Source organism: Somniosus microcephalus, chromosome 3 (assembly GCF_052327205.1).
Source record: "Somniosus microcephalus isolate GS21.2 chromosome 3, FLI_Smic_1.0, whole genome shotgun sequence".
NCBI classification, from domain to species: Eukaryota; Metazoa; Chordata; class Chondrichthyes; order Squaliformes; family Somniosidae; genus Somniosus; species Somniosus microcephalus.
Genome location: NC_140989.1, coordinates 173,896,711 through 173,912,131, shown reverse-complemented (window position 1 = coordinate 173,912,131; position 15,421 = coordinate 173,896,711). Strand labels below are relative to the sequence as shown.

The window sequence follows — 15,421 nt, the reverse complement described above, 5'->3', positions numbered from 1 at the left end:
TGGTGTGTGGTGTGTAGCGTGTGGTGTGTGGCGTGTGGTGCATGGCATGTAGCGTGTGGTGTGTAGCATGGCGTGTGGTGCGTGGTGTGTAGCGTGTGGTGTGTGGTGTGTCGTGTGTGGTGCGTGGCATGTAGTGTGTGGTGCATGGTGTGTAGCATGTGGCATGTGGTGTGTAGCATGTGATGTGTAGCATGTGTAGCATGTGGTGCATGGCATGTAGCGTGTGGTGTGTAGCGTGTGGTGCATGGAGTGTGGCGTGTGGTGCATGGCGTGTAGCATGTGGTGTGTAGCGTGTGGTGTGTAGCGTGTGGTGTGTGGCGTGTAGTGTGTGATGCATGTAGCATGTAGTGCGGGGTGTGTAGCGTGTGGTGCATGGTGTGTAGCGTGTGGTGCGTGACGTGTAGCGTGTGATGTGTAGCATGCGGTGCGTGGCATGTAGTATGTGGTGTGTGGCATGTGGTGCATGCCGTGTAACGTGTGGTGCATGGCGTGTAGCATGTGGTGCGTGTGGTGTGCGGCGTGTGTCTTACACTTGATAACGATAAAATTCTTCAAAGTGTTTTTTATAGTTTTAAGTCAAGACTTCGCCCTTATCTCTGTAACTTCCTCCAGCCTTACAACACTACGAGAAATCTGCATTACTCTAATTCTGGCTTCTTGCGCATCCCCAATTTCCATCGCTCCACCATCGGTGGCTGTGCCTTCAGCTGCCTCAGCCCTAAGATCTGGAATTCCCTCCCTAAACTTTTCCATCTCTCTACCTCTTTCTCTCCTTTAAGACGCTCCTTAAAACCTACCTCTTTCACCTGTCCTAAAGAAAGAAAGAAAGACTTGCATTTATATAGCACCTTTCACGACCGCCGGACATCCCACAAAGCTTTACAGCCAATAAGTACTTTTGATGTGTGGTCACTGTTGTAATGTAGGAAATATCTCCTTATGTGGCTCGGAGTCAAATGTTTGTCTAATGCTCCTGTGAAGCACCGTGTGACATTTTCTACATTAAAGGTGCTATAAAAATCCAAGTTGTGGTTGAAGTAAGGTAAATGTCCACTGCATGTCTATTAAGTGCCATTAGGATTGGAGGTGGTCCGGTCCTTATGTTGGGTCAGTAATGTCTCTGCAACTATAGGCACCACAGATGTTGGTGCAGTGGTTCCCCGGATCGATATGCTATCGAACACTTCCATTGCCATTTCAGCAAGTGGCTGGATGACATGGATATGGCGTTGCCTGAGAGACATCTCCAACGTCTGTGCCAGCTCCGACCATTCCCCTGCGCTGGGCACGACTTCAGCGTGGTCAGAGAGCTGTGTAGAAACAGACTCCTGGCAGCAATGACATTGGTAAAGCCCTGCATTATGACTACCTCAATCTGCTCGCCCAACACCAGGAATTCTGACAAGACAAGCCTGCAGTATATTAGAGCCCCAGTCAGAGCATCCATAAAGAGGACTGGGCAAGACAAACAGCATTTAGAATAAAGAACAGTTCAGAAATAGGAGGGAGCAGACAGGGGACAAATGCGAGGCAGACTAAGATGGGCTTGGAGTGCATGTGTGTAAATGCATGGAGCATGGTAAATAAGGTTGGTGAGCTGCAGGCACAAGCCGTCACATGGGATGATGATATAGTGCAATAACAGAGACCTAGCTCAAGGCAGGAGAGGATTGGAAACTTAGTATTCCTGGCTACAAGATATTCAGGAACGATAGGGAATGGAAAAAGGAGGGGGTGGGGTGGCAGTATTAATCAAATATATTGTTACATAAGAACATAAGAAATAGGAGCAGGAGTAGGCCAATCGGCCCCTCGAGCCTGCTCCGCCATTCAATAAGATCATGGCTGATCTGATCCTAACCGCCAATCTACTATCACAGAACCATCTCCTGAATCTAACAGAATTAGACACACGAAATAGGAGCAGGATCAGGCTACACGGCCCCTGGGCCCGCTCCGCTACCCACAGGGCCATGACCGATCCGAACCTAGACCCATGTCCAAATTCCTGCCCGTTCCCCATAACCCTTAATTCCCTTTACTTCTAGGAAACTGTCTATTTCTGTTTTAAATTTATGTAATGATGTAGCTTCTACAGCTTTTTGGGGCAGCATATTCCATGGAACTACCACCCTCTGAGTGAAGTAGTTCCTCCTCATCTCAGTTTTGAAAGAGCAGCCCCTTATTCTAAGACTATGCCCCCTAGCTCTAGTTTCACCCATCATCGGGAACATCTTCCCCGCATCCACCCGATCCAACCCCTTCCCAATCTTATATGTTTCAATAAGATCGCCTCTCATTCTTCTGAACTCCAATGAGTAGAGTCCCAATCTACTCAACCTCTCCTCATATGTCCATCCCCTCATCCCCGGGATTAACCGAGTGAACCTTCTTTGTACTGACTCGAGAGCAAGTATGTCTTTTCTTAAGTATGGACACCAAAACTGTATGCAGTATTCCAGGTGCGGTCTCACCAATACCTTGTACAACTGAAGCAATACCTCCCTATTTTTATATTCTATCCCCCTAGCAATGAAAGCCAACATTCCATTGGCCTTCTTAATCACTTGCTGCACCTGCATACTAACCTTTTGAGTTTCGTGCACCAGGACCCCCAGATCCCTTTGTACTTCAGTACTTTCCAGTTTCTTGCCATTAAGATAATAACTTGCTCTACGATTTTTCCTGCCAAAGTGCATAACCTCACACTTTCCAGTATTGTATTCCATCTGCCAAATCTCTGCCCACTTACTTAGCCTGTCTATGTCCCCTTGCAGGTTTTTTATGTCCTCCTCACTCACTACTTTCCCTCCCATCTTAGTATCATCTGCAAACTTTGATATGTTACACTCGGTCCCCTCCTCCAAATCGTTAATATAGATTGTAAAGAGTTGGGGACCCAGAACTGACCCCTGTGGAACACCACTAGTTACTGATTGCCAGTCTGAGAATGAACCATTTATCCCAACTCTCTGCCTTCTGTTAGATAGCCAATCCTCTATCCATGCCAGAATATTACCCCCAATCCCGTGATTTTTTATCTTAAGCAATAATCTTTTGTGTGGCACCTTGTCAAATGCCTTTTGGAAGTCTAAATACACTACGTCCACTGGTTCTCCTTTATCCACCCTATATGTTACTTCCTCAAAGAACTCCAGCAAATTTGTCAAACATGACTTCCCCTTCATAAAACCATGCTGACTTTGTCCTATTAAATGATGATTATCCAAATGTCCTGTTACTGTCTCCTTAATAATGGACTCCAAAATTTTACCTACCACAGATGTTAGGCTAACCGGTCTATAGTTTCCAGCCTTCTGTCTACTGCCCTTTTTAAATAAGGGTGTTACATTAGCAGTTTTCCAGTCTGCTGGGACCTTTGCTGAGTCCAGGGAGTTTTGGAAAATTATTACCAATGCATCCACAATCCCTACCGCCACTTCCCTCAAGACCCTAGGATGTAAGCCATCAGGTCCAGGTGATTTATCCGCCTTGAGTCCCATTATTTTACTGAGTACCACTTCCTTAGTGATTTTGATCGTGTTTAGCTCCTCCCCCCCTATAGCCCCCTGTTTGTCCAGTGTTGGGATATTCTTAGTGTCCTCTACTGTAAAGACTGATGTAAAATATTCATTCAGTGTTTTTGCCATCTCCATATTTCCCACCATTAATTTCCCGGTCTCATCCTCTAAGGGAGCAACATTTACTTTAGCCACCCTTTTGCTTTTTATATAAGTATAAAAACTCTTACTATCTGTTTTTATATTTTTTGCTAATTTACTTTCATAATCTATCTTCCCTTTCTTAATCAATCTTTTTGTTATTTTTTGCTGTCTTTTAAAGTTTTCCCAATCGTCTATCCTCCCACTAGATTTGGCTACCTTATATGCCCTTGTTTTTAGTCGAATACTATCCTTAATTTCTTTACTTAGCCATGGATGGCTGTCTTTTCTTTTACACCCTTTTCTTCTCAGTGGAATATATATTTTTTGGAAGTTGTAAGATAACTCCTTAAATGTACACCACTGATCATGTATCGTCTTACCCTTTAATCTATTTTCCCAATCCACTCTACTCAATTCTGCTCTCATACCTTCATAGTCTCCTTTATTCAAGCTCAGCACGCTTGTTTGAGATCCAACCTTCTCACCGTCTAATTGAATATGGAATTCAACCATGTTATGGTCACTCATTCCAAGGGGATCCTTTACTAGGACATTTTTAATTAATCCTGTCTCGTTACACAGGACCAGATCTAAGGTTGCTTGCCCCCTGGTTGGTTCAGTTACATACTGCTCAAGAAACCCATCCCTAATACACTCAATGAACTCATCCTCAAGGCTGCTCTGCCCAATTTGATTTGTCCAATTATTATGATAGTTAAAATCCCCCATAATTATAGATGTTCCCTTATTACAAGCCTCAACTATTTCCTGATTGATACTCCGTCCAACAGAGTTGCAACTGTTCGGAGGCCTATAGACTACGCCCACTAGTGTTTTTTTCCCCTTATTATTCCTTACCTCCACCCAAACTCTTTCATTATCCTGATCTTTTGACCCAATATCATTTCTCTGTATTACAGTGATTCCTTCCTTTATTAACATAGCCACCCCACCTCCCCTTCCTTCCTGCCTGTCCTTCCTGATCGTTAAATAACCTGGTATGTTTAATTCCCAGGCATTGTCACCCTGCAGCCATGTTTCTGTAATGGCCACAAGATCATACCCATATGTAGTTATTTGTGCTATTAACTCGTCTCTTTTGTTATGAATGTTACGTGCATTCAGATAGAGAACTTTCAAATATGTTTTGTGACACTTAGGCCTAGAAATTCGGTTGGCTTTGTGCCCAGTTTTTGCCCAAAGAGGGCTTTTGCGCCAATAGAGGAGTTCGCGCTGATATTCAGCGCTGCGGTAATGGCGGCGGTAGCCGGTAGCGCTGCGCCGGCACCGATGACATCATCGGTGTGCGCAGTGCCCCGGTTCCGCCCCGATGCCGGCCCGAATCCCATATTCAGTTGCCGCCACCTCCTCCGTGGCGGCCGCTACTTACATCCGGAGACCAGGGCCTTACTGCAGCCTTAGTGGGGCGCATAAAGGTGGAGGTGCGGCCGGCCGCTTTTTCGGCGGCCGCCTGCCCGCACCTCCTTCCCCAGCCTCCTCCACCACCCCCCCCGCGGCATTGCCGGCTGCTTTCCGCGAGCCCGGCACTTCTCCGTGGTGCCGGGCTCATTTGCCAGCACAATCCAGCGGCGATCTCCCCGTTGCAGGCACCTCCACCTTAAGAGAAGGAGGAGGCCTGCAGTACTGCAGCCTGCCGCACCGCATCGGGTGGCGCAGCGGCGCCTACAGCGCTGAAATTCAGTTTCAGCGCCCCAAGCGGGGGCGGCCACACCCTGGAATAGCGCCCGGTTCCGACTTGGGGCGCAAAAACTGAATTCCTGACGGTCGCAAATGGCTCCCCGCCCAGCGCTAACTTTTGGGCGCAAACCAGCTGGCGGGCCCAAACTGAATTTCTAGGCCTTAGTTCCTGCATTTGCCCTTTTTATTATTACAACCAGTGGTACCGCCACAACTTTACCTTTTACTCCATACCTTCTGCCCCTTCCTGACACGCTCTGGTTTTTAATTTCCCCACTGCTACCTAAGTCTATGACCTCCTCTGTTGTCATTTTTATTATTTGCTCTCTAGGAACCTCCCCCCACTAGTTAATTTAAAGCCCTCTCTACAGCCCTAGTTATATGATCTGCCAGGACTCTCATCCTAGCACTGGCCAAGTGAAGCCTGTCCCAACGGAACAGCTCCCTCCTGCCCCAGTACTGGTGCCAGTGTCCCAGGAAGCAAAACCCATTTCTCCCACACCAGTCTTTGAGCCAAGCATTTAACTCTCTAATTTTATTTGTCCTAGCCAAATTCGCTCGTGGCTCAGGTAATATTATTACCCTTGAGGTTCTGTCTTTTAATTTGACCCCTAGCTGCTCATACTCCTTTAACAGAACCAGCTTCCTAGTCCTATCTACGCCGTTTGTACCAACATGGACCACGACAACTGGATCCACCCCCTCCCACTGCAAGTTTCTTTCCAGCCCAGAGGAGATAGAAACATAGAAACATAGAGATAGGAACAGGAGTAGGCCATTCGGCCCTTCGAGCCTGCTCCGCCATTCAATGAGATCATGGCTGATCTTCGTCTGAGATCATAGCTGATCTTACCAGTTCAGTACCCCGTCCCCGCCTTTTCTCCGTAACCCTTAATCCCCTTAGCCTTCAGAAATATATCCAATTCTCTCTTGAAAATATTTATTGAATTAGCCTTCACAGCCCTCTGTGGCAGGGAATTCCACAGGCTCACCACTCTTTGAGTGAAGAAATTCTTCCTCATCTCTGTTTTAAATGATTTGCCCGCTATTTTTAGACTGTGGCCCCTGGTTCTGTGCTCCCCGGCCATTGGAAACATTCTCTCTGAATTCAGCCTGTCCAGGCCTGCCATAATTTTATATGTTTCGATGAGATCCCCTCTCAATCTTCTAAACTCCAGTGAGTACAAGCCCAAACTATTTAATCTCTCTTCGTAGGTCATTCCCGCCATTCCAGGTATCAGCCTGGTGAATCGCCGCTGCACTCTTTCCATGGCAAGAACATCCTTCCGCAGATGGGGCGACCAAAACTGTACACAATACTCCAGATGCGGTCTCACCAGTACCTTGTACAGCTGTAGTAAGGTATCCCTATTCCTATACTCGAACCCCCTTGATATGAAGGCCAACATACCATTTGCCTTCTTAATCGCCTGTTGCACCTGCATGCTCTCCTTCAGTGACTGGTGCACAAGAACACCCAGGTCCCTCTGCACTTCCCCATCTCCCAATCTATTGCCATTTAGATAATAATCTACCCTCCTGTTTTTACCCCCAAAGTGGATAACCTCGCATTTATCCACATTATAGTGCATCTGCCACGTATCCGCCCATTCCCCCAACCTGTCCAAATCGCACTGTAGCCTCCTGACATCCTCATCAGAGCCCACCCCTCCTCCTAGTTTAGTGTCGTCAGCGAATTTGGAAATATTGCATCCAATTCCCTGATCCTGGCACCGGGTAGGCAACACAGCCTTCGGGACTCTCGATCTCGGCTGCAGAGAACTCTATCTATCCCCTAGACCACTAGAAATGAATGATGTTTTTGAGGGTTCAAAGACAGAAGCTACTTGGTTAGAATTAAGGAACGATAGAGCGGCTATTATGTTGCTGGGTGTAAACTATAGGCCACCAAATAGTGGGAAGGTAATAGAGGAGCAAATTTGCAGGCAAATGACAGAAAGATGTAAGAACTACAGAGTAGTGATAATGAGGAGCTTCAATTACCCTAATATAGGCTGGGAAAATAACAGGGTGAAGGGCAAAGAGGGGGAGGAATTCCTGAAATGTGTACAAGAGAACTTCCTTGATCAGTGTGTTTCCAGCCCAAAGAGGAAGGAAGCAGTGGGGGAGGGGCGCAGAGTTTCTGTTGGTAAATCTGCAAGTTGGGGTTTCCTCACATACTGTGGAGTTTTGGTTCCCCACCTGGTAGTCAGCCTGAATGACAGGCTTGGCTTCCAGTTGGGTGGGGAGCACTCCGGAGGAGGCCACAGCCGTAGGTAAGTCGCCTGCTGCTGCCAATGGGAGCGTGAGGGCGGTCCGATCCCTGATCTCAGGGGGGCGGGGTACAACCCGGGGGGGTGAGGGGAGGGGGAGTTCTGATCACCGACCCTGCAGAACCCCGAGGGGGACCCAATCCCGACCCGGCGGGTGGGGGAGTTTATGCAGGGAGAGCTGATGGAGGATGAGCTTGGGGGGGCCGGGGTGGGGGGGGGGAAGCACTTGCCTTCTCCCCGAAGTTGTCCTTGCCTCCCTTCAGCTGCTGGGTTTCCCGAGGCCTGGGAAACCTGGCCGGCCAGGGTTAAACCTGCAAACCAGGTTAAATCAAAAGCTGCCAGCCTCAATAAAATAATTGGCCAACACGACTCCTTGGAGCGGGTTGGCTGCCCCCCCTTCATCCACCTCCATTAAACCCAGAAGTGGGTGAGTTGGAGGTGGGTTGGGGTCGGGTTTGAGATTTTTAAGGGTTTTACATCTTACCCGACCCCAACCCACCTGTTTTTGGGGGTTAAAATTCAGCCCCATAATCTGGGGCAAAATTAGTTGTCACTTGGAAAAATATGGGTTAATAAATGAAAGCTAGCACGGATTTGTTGAACGCAAATCGTATTTGACTAACTAGATTGAGTTGTTTGATGAAGTAACGAAAAGGGTTGATGTGTATATGGACTTTCAAAAGGCATTTGAAAAAGTCCCACTTAATAGACTTGTTAGCAAAATTGAAGCCCATGGGTTTAAAAAGGCAGTGGATACAAAATTGGCTAAGAGACACAACAAGCAGAGGGTAGAGGTGAATGGCTGTTTTTTAGACTGGAGGGAAGTATACAGTGGTGTTTCCCAGGGGTCGGTATGGGACCATTGCTCTTTTTGATATATATTAAGGACTTGGACTTAAGTATACAGGGCATAATTTCAAAGTTTGCAGATGACATGAAACTCGGAAATTTAGCAAACAGCGAGGAGGATTTCAGGATGACATGGATAGACTGGTGAAATGGGCAGGCACATGGCAGATGAAAGATTGCAATGTAAACTAAATGGTACAATTTTAAAGGGGGTGCAGGAACAGAGAGAGCTGGGGACGTATGTACACAAATCTTTGAAGTTGGCAGGACAAGTTGAGAAGGCTGTTGAAAAAGCATACGGGATCCTTGGCTTTATAAATAGAGTCAAGTACAGAAGCAAGGAAGTTGTGCTAAAGCGTTATAAAACACTGGTTAGGCGCCAGCTGTAGTATTGTGGCCAATTCTGGACACCACACTTTAGGAAGGATGTCAGGCCTTTAAAGATTGTGCAGAGGAGATTTACTAGAGTGGTACCAGGAATGAAATACTTCAATTATGTGGATAGACCAGAGAAGCTGGTGTTGTTCTCCTTAGAGCAGAGAAGATTAAGGTGAGATTTGATAAAGGTGTTCAAAATCATGAAAGGGTTTGATAGATTAAATAAGGAGAAACTATTTCTAAAGGCAGAAGGGTTGGTAACCAGAGGACACAGATTTAAGCTGATTGGCAAAAGAACCAAAGGCAACATCAGGAAAAAAAATTTACATAGCGAGTCGTTGTGATCCAGAATGCACTGCTTGTAAGGTTGGTAGAAGCAGATTCAATAATAACTTTCAAAAGGGAATTGGATAAATACTTTAAGGGGAAAAATTTGCAGAGCTCTGGGGAAAGAGCAGGGGAGTGGGACTAATTGGAGAGCTCTTTCAAAGAGCCGGCACAGGCACAGTGGGTCGAATGGCCTCCTTCTGTGCTGTATCATTCTATGATTCTATGAATGGAATCTCTGCCTGAACTCACCCAAATGTTTCTGAAATAGTTGCATTCTCCTTGGTAGCTTGTATCTCAGTCAGGTGGCCAAGCAGCAGTGCACAAATATAGACTGCAGGCTACATGGAATATTCTGAAATAATTGTATTAGCTGCTGATGCTGATTCACCAAACTGTGTGTGTAGGCAGGCTGTTTGAGGTCCAAAGCCCTGGGCTCAGTGGCTGAAGAAGCCCTTGAGCTGAGCATCTGGCTTGCAGGTTGCAGACCCTCCAATTTAACCTGTACTTGCTCCTCCCCACTCATGCTCAATGAATCACCAGATGCTCCCTTCTACACCCTCCTCGACTTTGTTTACATTGACTCTTATCTCTTGCACTCATGTGCACAGTTGAGGTTTGAGATGTTCATGGAGCCTCCTCCTTCTAATAGTTCCACCATTTTTGACTGGATGTGGTGGGCTACGGAGCTTTGGTCTGATCCGTTGGTTATCAGACCATTTAGCTCTGCCAATAGCCTACTGCCTTTGTTGCTTAGCATGCAGGTAACCCTGTGTGGTAGCTTCACTAGGTTCGGAAACACATTCTGTGGTATAAGTAGTGCCGTTCCTGATATAGCCTTCTAAACTGTGCATGAAACCAGAGTTGGTCTCCAGGCTTGATGGTGGACTAAGGAGTGAGGGATGTGCTGGGCTACGAGGTTAGAGATTGTGGAAGTATATAATTCTTCAGTTGCTGATGGCCCATTGCACATCATGTATGCCCCGTTATGGGCTGTGAGCTCTGTCCTCTGTTTGTCCCACTTAGCAGGGTGATAGTGCCACACTACACAATGGAGGATGTCCTCACAGTGCAGACAAGACTTTGTGTTCACAAGGACTATTTGGTGGGCACTTGTACCAATCCTATTATGGACAGACATGACAGCGACAGATAGACTGGTGAGGATGAGATCAAGCTGGTTACTTCCTCATGTTGTTTCACCCACCACCTGACAGAGGCCTAGTCTGCCTGCTATGTTCTTCATGACTCGGCCAGTGTGGCCAGTGGTGGTACTACCGAGCCACACAGCGGATACTGAAGTCCCCACCCAGAGTACGTTCTGTGTTCTTGCTTCCCTCAGCATTTCCTCCAAGTAATGTGCAACATGGAAGACAATTGATTTGTCAACTGAGGGGGCAGTAGCTGGAGATCAGGAACAGGCTTCTTTGACCTGAAGCCATGAGACTTCATGAAGACCAGTGTCAATATTAAGGACTTTCAAGGCCACACCCAGCCAACTGTATATCACTGTACCCCCACCTCTGATGAGTCTGTTCTGCACAGGGGCAGGGCATAACCAGGGTGGTAATGGAGCAGTCTGAGATGGTATGACAAATTTGATTTTATGAATATGGCTAGTCTTAGTGTGGGTTGCAGCTGATAGGTCAGTCTGACTTTCTTCTTATTGAACTTTGTAGCACTTCTTTATAACTGGGCAGCTTGTTGGGGCACTTCAGAGGGCATTAAGTGAGGGACTGGAGTCACATGGAGAGCAGATCAGGTAGGGTTGGCAGACCCCTAATATCAGTCAACCAGTTTTACAACAATCTGGAAGCTTTCAAGGTTATTTTCCTGGTACTAGCTCACAAATGAGCAGATTTTGGAATTCACCACCTCTGGTTTGCTAGTTGAGTACCATAACCAGTAAGGTATTACTTGAAGTCTGGTTGTGTGTGATGTGGGAAGTACCTCTGATAAGGAGTCATGAGTAATTTGGTCCAAGATAAAAAACACATAAAACACTCCTGTTTGCTGCAGGAAATCATCTGATTTGTTCTAATCCTGCAAATAAGTTTAACAAATATTTAATTTAAAAATTGTAATTTAGAGCTAATAACAGCTTCAATCAGCAATTTCATACCTTATCTGATCAGTTTTGCTCAATCTATGAGTACAAGATGTTTAGTAGGAAAGGGTCACATTGTCACACCCTTGACTGGAGATTGTATAAGAAGAGGTCCACTTCTTGTTCACTCACATCTTGTCTGTACATCAAGAGAGAGCGAGAGAGAGATCATGGCTGGCTGGCAGTGTCTTCTCGCTATTTTGTCCATTGCTCTTGTTTCAGTCTCTGCTGTGCCCCTGCACAGTGTAAAAGAAATTCAGCAAATTTCTCAAAATACCGTTGACAAACCTTTAATTCTGAAAGTTAATACAGACGACAAGGAATTCCGTGATCTCGTAGAATTCGCTCTGCAAGACTACATCAGGAGTGAGTACACCTACAAAATCCTTCAGTATCTGACAGCCAATGTACAGGTAACATTTACAACACGTCTTTTATTTACAATCACGAATGAGAGCAGTGCATTCTGCTAAAATGTGACGCTTTAATAAGTGTGGAATTAGAGAAGTGCATGGATGATGTAAATGCAGAAACAGTGATCTCCTCACAACACTAACCTCAACTGCTAGTCAGTTATTTTAATTGAAGTATCTACTGAAAATTTAAAGTGACAGAGTTGAGTAATGGGTTCGTACACTATCCTTTTACCCCCGAGACCTGGGTTAGAACCCAGAGCAGACAGATGGGATGAAAGTTTTGTCGTTATTTAAGGGTAAAAACAGCACTGAACACAGGAACATGAATAATAAAAATGTTTTGCTCTTAAACCAGGTATTTGAAGGAGCCATATACATTTTCGATATAGTCTTGGGAAAAACCAATTGCTTGAGCACCAGACACGGGCAGCAAGAGGAAAACTGCACCTTAATTAAGGGTACAGGACTTTCTGAGGTAAGTGAGACATTGTGTGACAGCAAGTGTATTCTCTCCAGTTCTACATTAAACTGTATTAGACAAATGAAGTATCCTCATGTTTATGTGCTTTATTTCTGTCCTAGTTCTACCTGTGCCACTTTATCGTATGGAAGGCTCCTAAAACTGCACAACGACGTGTTTTATCGAGCAACTGCCAGAAATTTAATGTGTAACGCCTCCAGTCTGAACTTCTACACTGAAGAAAAAAGGCCTGGGTCATTCTCTAATGATTTTCTGTACTTCCATTAACAACTGTGCAGTAGCTTTTACTCTGATTGTTGCAATGCCAGAACATGAATTACATGATGATATAACCAAAGTGTTGTTACTAGTGTAAGAGCAGTGACTTGATCTCTGGTCAATCGCTCAAATAGCAGAGTTGTAAAGTGTCAATTCATTGCTTGGACATGAGCAGTACTTGGTAATAAAGTCTTGTATAATCCTCAAAACAGTTCAAGTGTCCAGTCATTTCTGATAAACATGACTCTTTGCTCTTCATCTTTTTGTTCATGCAATATCCCTGCCTGCTGTTGGTTCCGACTGGCAATCTTTGTATTCATGTCTTCTCGTTCTCCAATCACAACTTAAGTTAAATAAGTGATAACAGTATGTTGTGTGGATGGTAGCAGGAAGTTACAAAGGGACATAGAATGGTGAAAACTATGGAGTTCAATGTGGGGAAGTGTGAGGCCATTCACTTTGGATCTGAGAAAGACATATCGGAATATTATCTTTATTGTGAGAGACTAGGAGCTGTGGAGAGCAAAGGGACTTAGGTATCCAGGTACACAAATCAGTGAAGCCTAGAGCAGGAGTACAAAATGTAATCAACATTTCGAATGTAATAACAACAGCAAATGCTGGAAATACTCAGCAGGCCAGGCAGCATCCGTGGAGAGAGAAACAGAGTTAACGTTTCAGGTCTGGGACCCTTCATCAGAACTAGAAAAAGCTGGAGATGTAACAGATATTAAGCAGGTGCAGAGGCGGGGGAGGGGGGTTGTTTAGGAGGGGAGGAAGGAATTGAAAGAACATCCTGTGAAAATGTTGCAAATGGGAATGGCAAAATCATACAGCATGAAAAATGGGGGCAGGGATTATTATCTGAAATTGTTGAACTCGATATTGAGTCCGGAAAGCTGTAAAGTGCTTAATCGAAAGATGAGGTGCTGTTCCTTGAGCTTACGTTGAGCTTCATTGGAACAATGTAATAGGCCGAGGACAGAGCGATCAGAGTGGGAGTGAAGCGGAGAATTAAAGTGACAGGCGACCGGAAGCTCAGGGTCACCCTTACGGACTGAACGGAGGTGTTCTGCAAAGTGGTCGCCCAATCTGCGTTTGGTCTCCCCAATGTAGAGGAGACCGCATCGTGAGCAGCGAATACAGTATATTAAATTGCAAGAAGTACAAGTAAATCGCTGTTTCACCTGGAAGGAGTGTTTGGGGCCCTGGACAGTGGGAAAGGAGGAGGTAAAAGGGCATGTGTTGCATCCCCTGTGCTTGCACGGGAAGGTGCCAGGTGAAGGAGAAGGGCTGTTGGGGGTGATTGAGGAGTGGACCAGGGTGTCGCGGAGGGAGCGGTCCCTTTGGAATGCTGAAAGGGGAGGGGAGGGGAAGATGCGTTTGGTGGTCACAACGTAGAAGCACACATAAGACAAAGATGTCACGTTAGTTATCACAAGGGTTCTCACTTGGGTGGTATGATATAATAATTTGAAAAGTGTCTGTTAATAGGGATGTTTGTAATAAATTTATGTTGAACTAAGGTTTAGCATCGTTGTGGTGACAACTTGAGGTGGCACAGTTCAGGGTAAGTGCACCTTTAAAATCCAGCAATGCTGGTTACAGTGCATCTATAGTACCCAACACAGACTTGCAGAATAAAAACAGAATCTGCCCCCCAAATGGCTCAATCACCAAGCTTAGAGATGTCTAAATGACGAGATTGAAGACTGCAGCTTTTACACTGCAGTTGCAGCTGTGAAGTCTGCAGCTGGCTGGTGTTCATGCCTCACTTACCTGGTGTGTTGTCCGGACGTCGTAAAACCTGACCCAGAAGCTGGAAAACCAAAAACGACCCTGAAAGTTTGTTCACAAGTACCTGTTAATAGTTAGTTAATTTCCTTTAATCCGTTTCCTGCCACTAGGTGTCGTGTAGGGGGTTTTGGTTTGGGGTTTGTGTCTGGTCAGTCAGTCATGTGTCTGAGCTGCTCCAGCCCCATGCGGTTCGAATCGCTTCCCCTTTGGTTCTGACCACCAGACTTATTTACAAGTAGCGATATAGACAAACGAGACCAGTGGTTCGGTGCAAAGAAAACCAATGTTTATTAAAATAGAGAACAATTACTATACAGAGAAAATCACTATGGATGCAGCACAATTACACTTAATGGGGGAGGAGAAACGGACACATTGAGGGAAAATGACTAAAATGACACTTTAGCAATTCCCCTTAACTCCCACCCTTTACACCTATCTAGATTATCTTGTGATGGGCCAGAAAATTGATGCTCACCAGTCTAGGATGTTGAAACGCCTGCTCCGTGCCCTGTTGCCTGCCGATGTCTTAGGTTTTCACCACCCAAAGCGGAGATACCCCAGTAATTTAAACGTAACTGCGGGTATTCTACTTCCCTGGACGGGCTCTTCGTCGACGGTCCTCTTGCTGGGTTGATGGTAAGGCAGGGCACCGGAGGCGAGGCGGGAGAGAGAGAGAGAAATGGCCTCCCGAGGGACTAGTTATACCCTTCCCGGTAGCCCTTATCTGCCGCCAGATCAGCTCATTTCTTTTGTCTAATCTGGACGTATTGAAACTCATACAAAAGGTACCGATCTGGGCCCATTGACCTGGATGGCTGGTAATCAGTTTTACTGGTCTCATCAGTGTTCCCCTTTGTCCAACTGGTTTCGTGATGGGGCCATTCCAGTCTGAATGCCCCGTTGATCGTTTTGAAGTACTTGGGTAATCAATGTTGACGTTCTCTAAACGAAGGCCTGAATGCAGCTGAGCTTGTCCCACTACATATTCAATAGGCCCTGTCTGCTCTTGATTGTTTCTGCAAACAACCTTGATGGCTTTTAATCAGAGGCCCGAATGCCACTGGGTTTGCTTCTAATGCATAAATGCAGAAGGTCTGTCTGCATTCAAGTTCTGGAAAGTTCCTTCTTACTGTCATCAGAATACAAACTGTCAGTCCAAACTGAAACTT

General features: G+C 45.8%; 1 protein-coding gene across 1 annotated transcript; it reads left to right on the top strand.

The window, feature by feature from the left end:
- Positions 1-7,877: 7,877 nt before the first annotated feature.
- Positions 7,878-12,661, top strand: LOC147121582 (cystatin-like). Its single transcript, XM_085981946.1, has 3 exons — positions 7,878-11,710; positions 12,069-12,188; positions 12,296-12,661. The coding sequence occupies exons 1-3, from the start codon at positions 11,339-11,341 to the stop codon at positions 12,383-12,385; spliced, it is 582 nt and encodes a 193-aa protein (XP_085838072.1). The 5' UTR covers positions 7,878-11,338; the 3' UTR covers positions 12,386-12,661.
- The last annotated feature ends 2,760 nt before the right edge of the window (positions 12,662-15,421 follow it).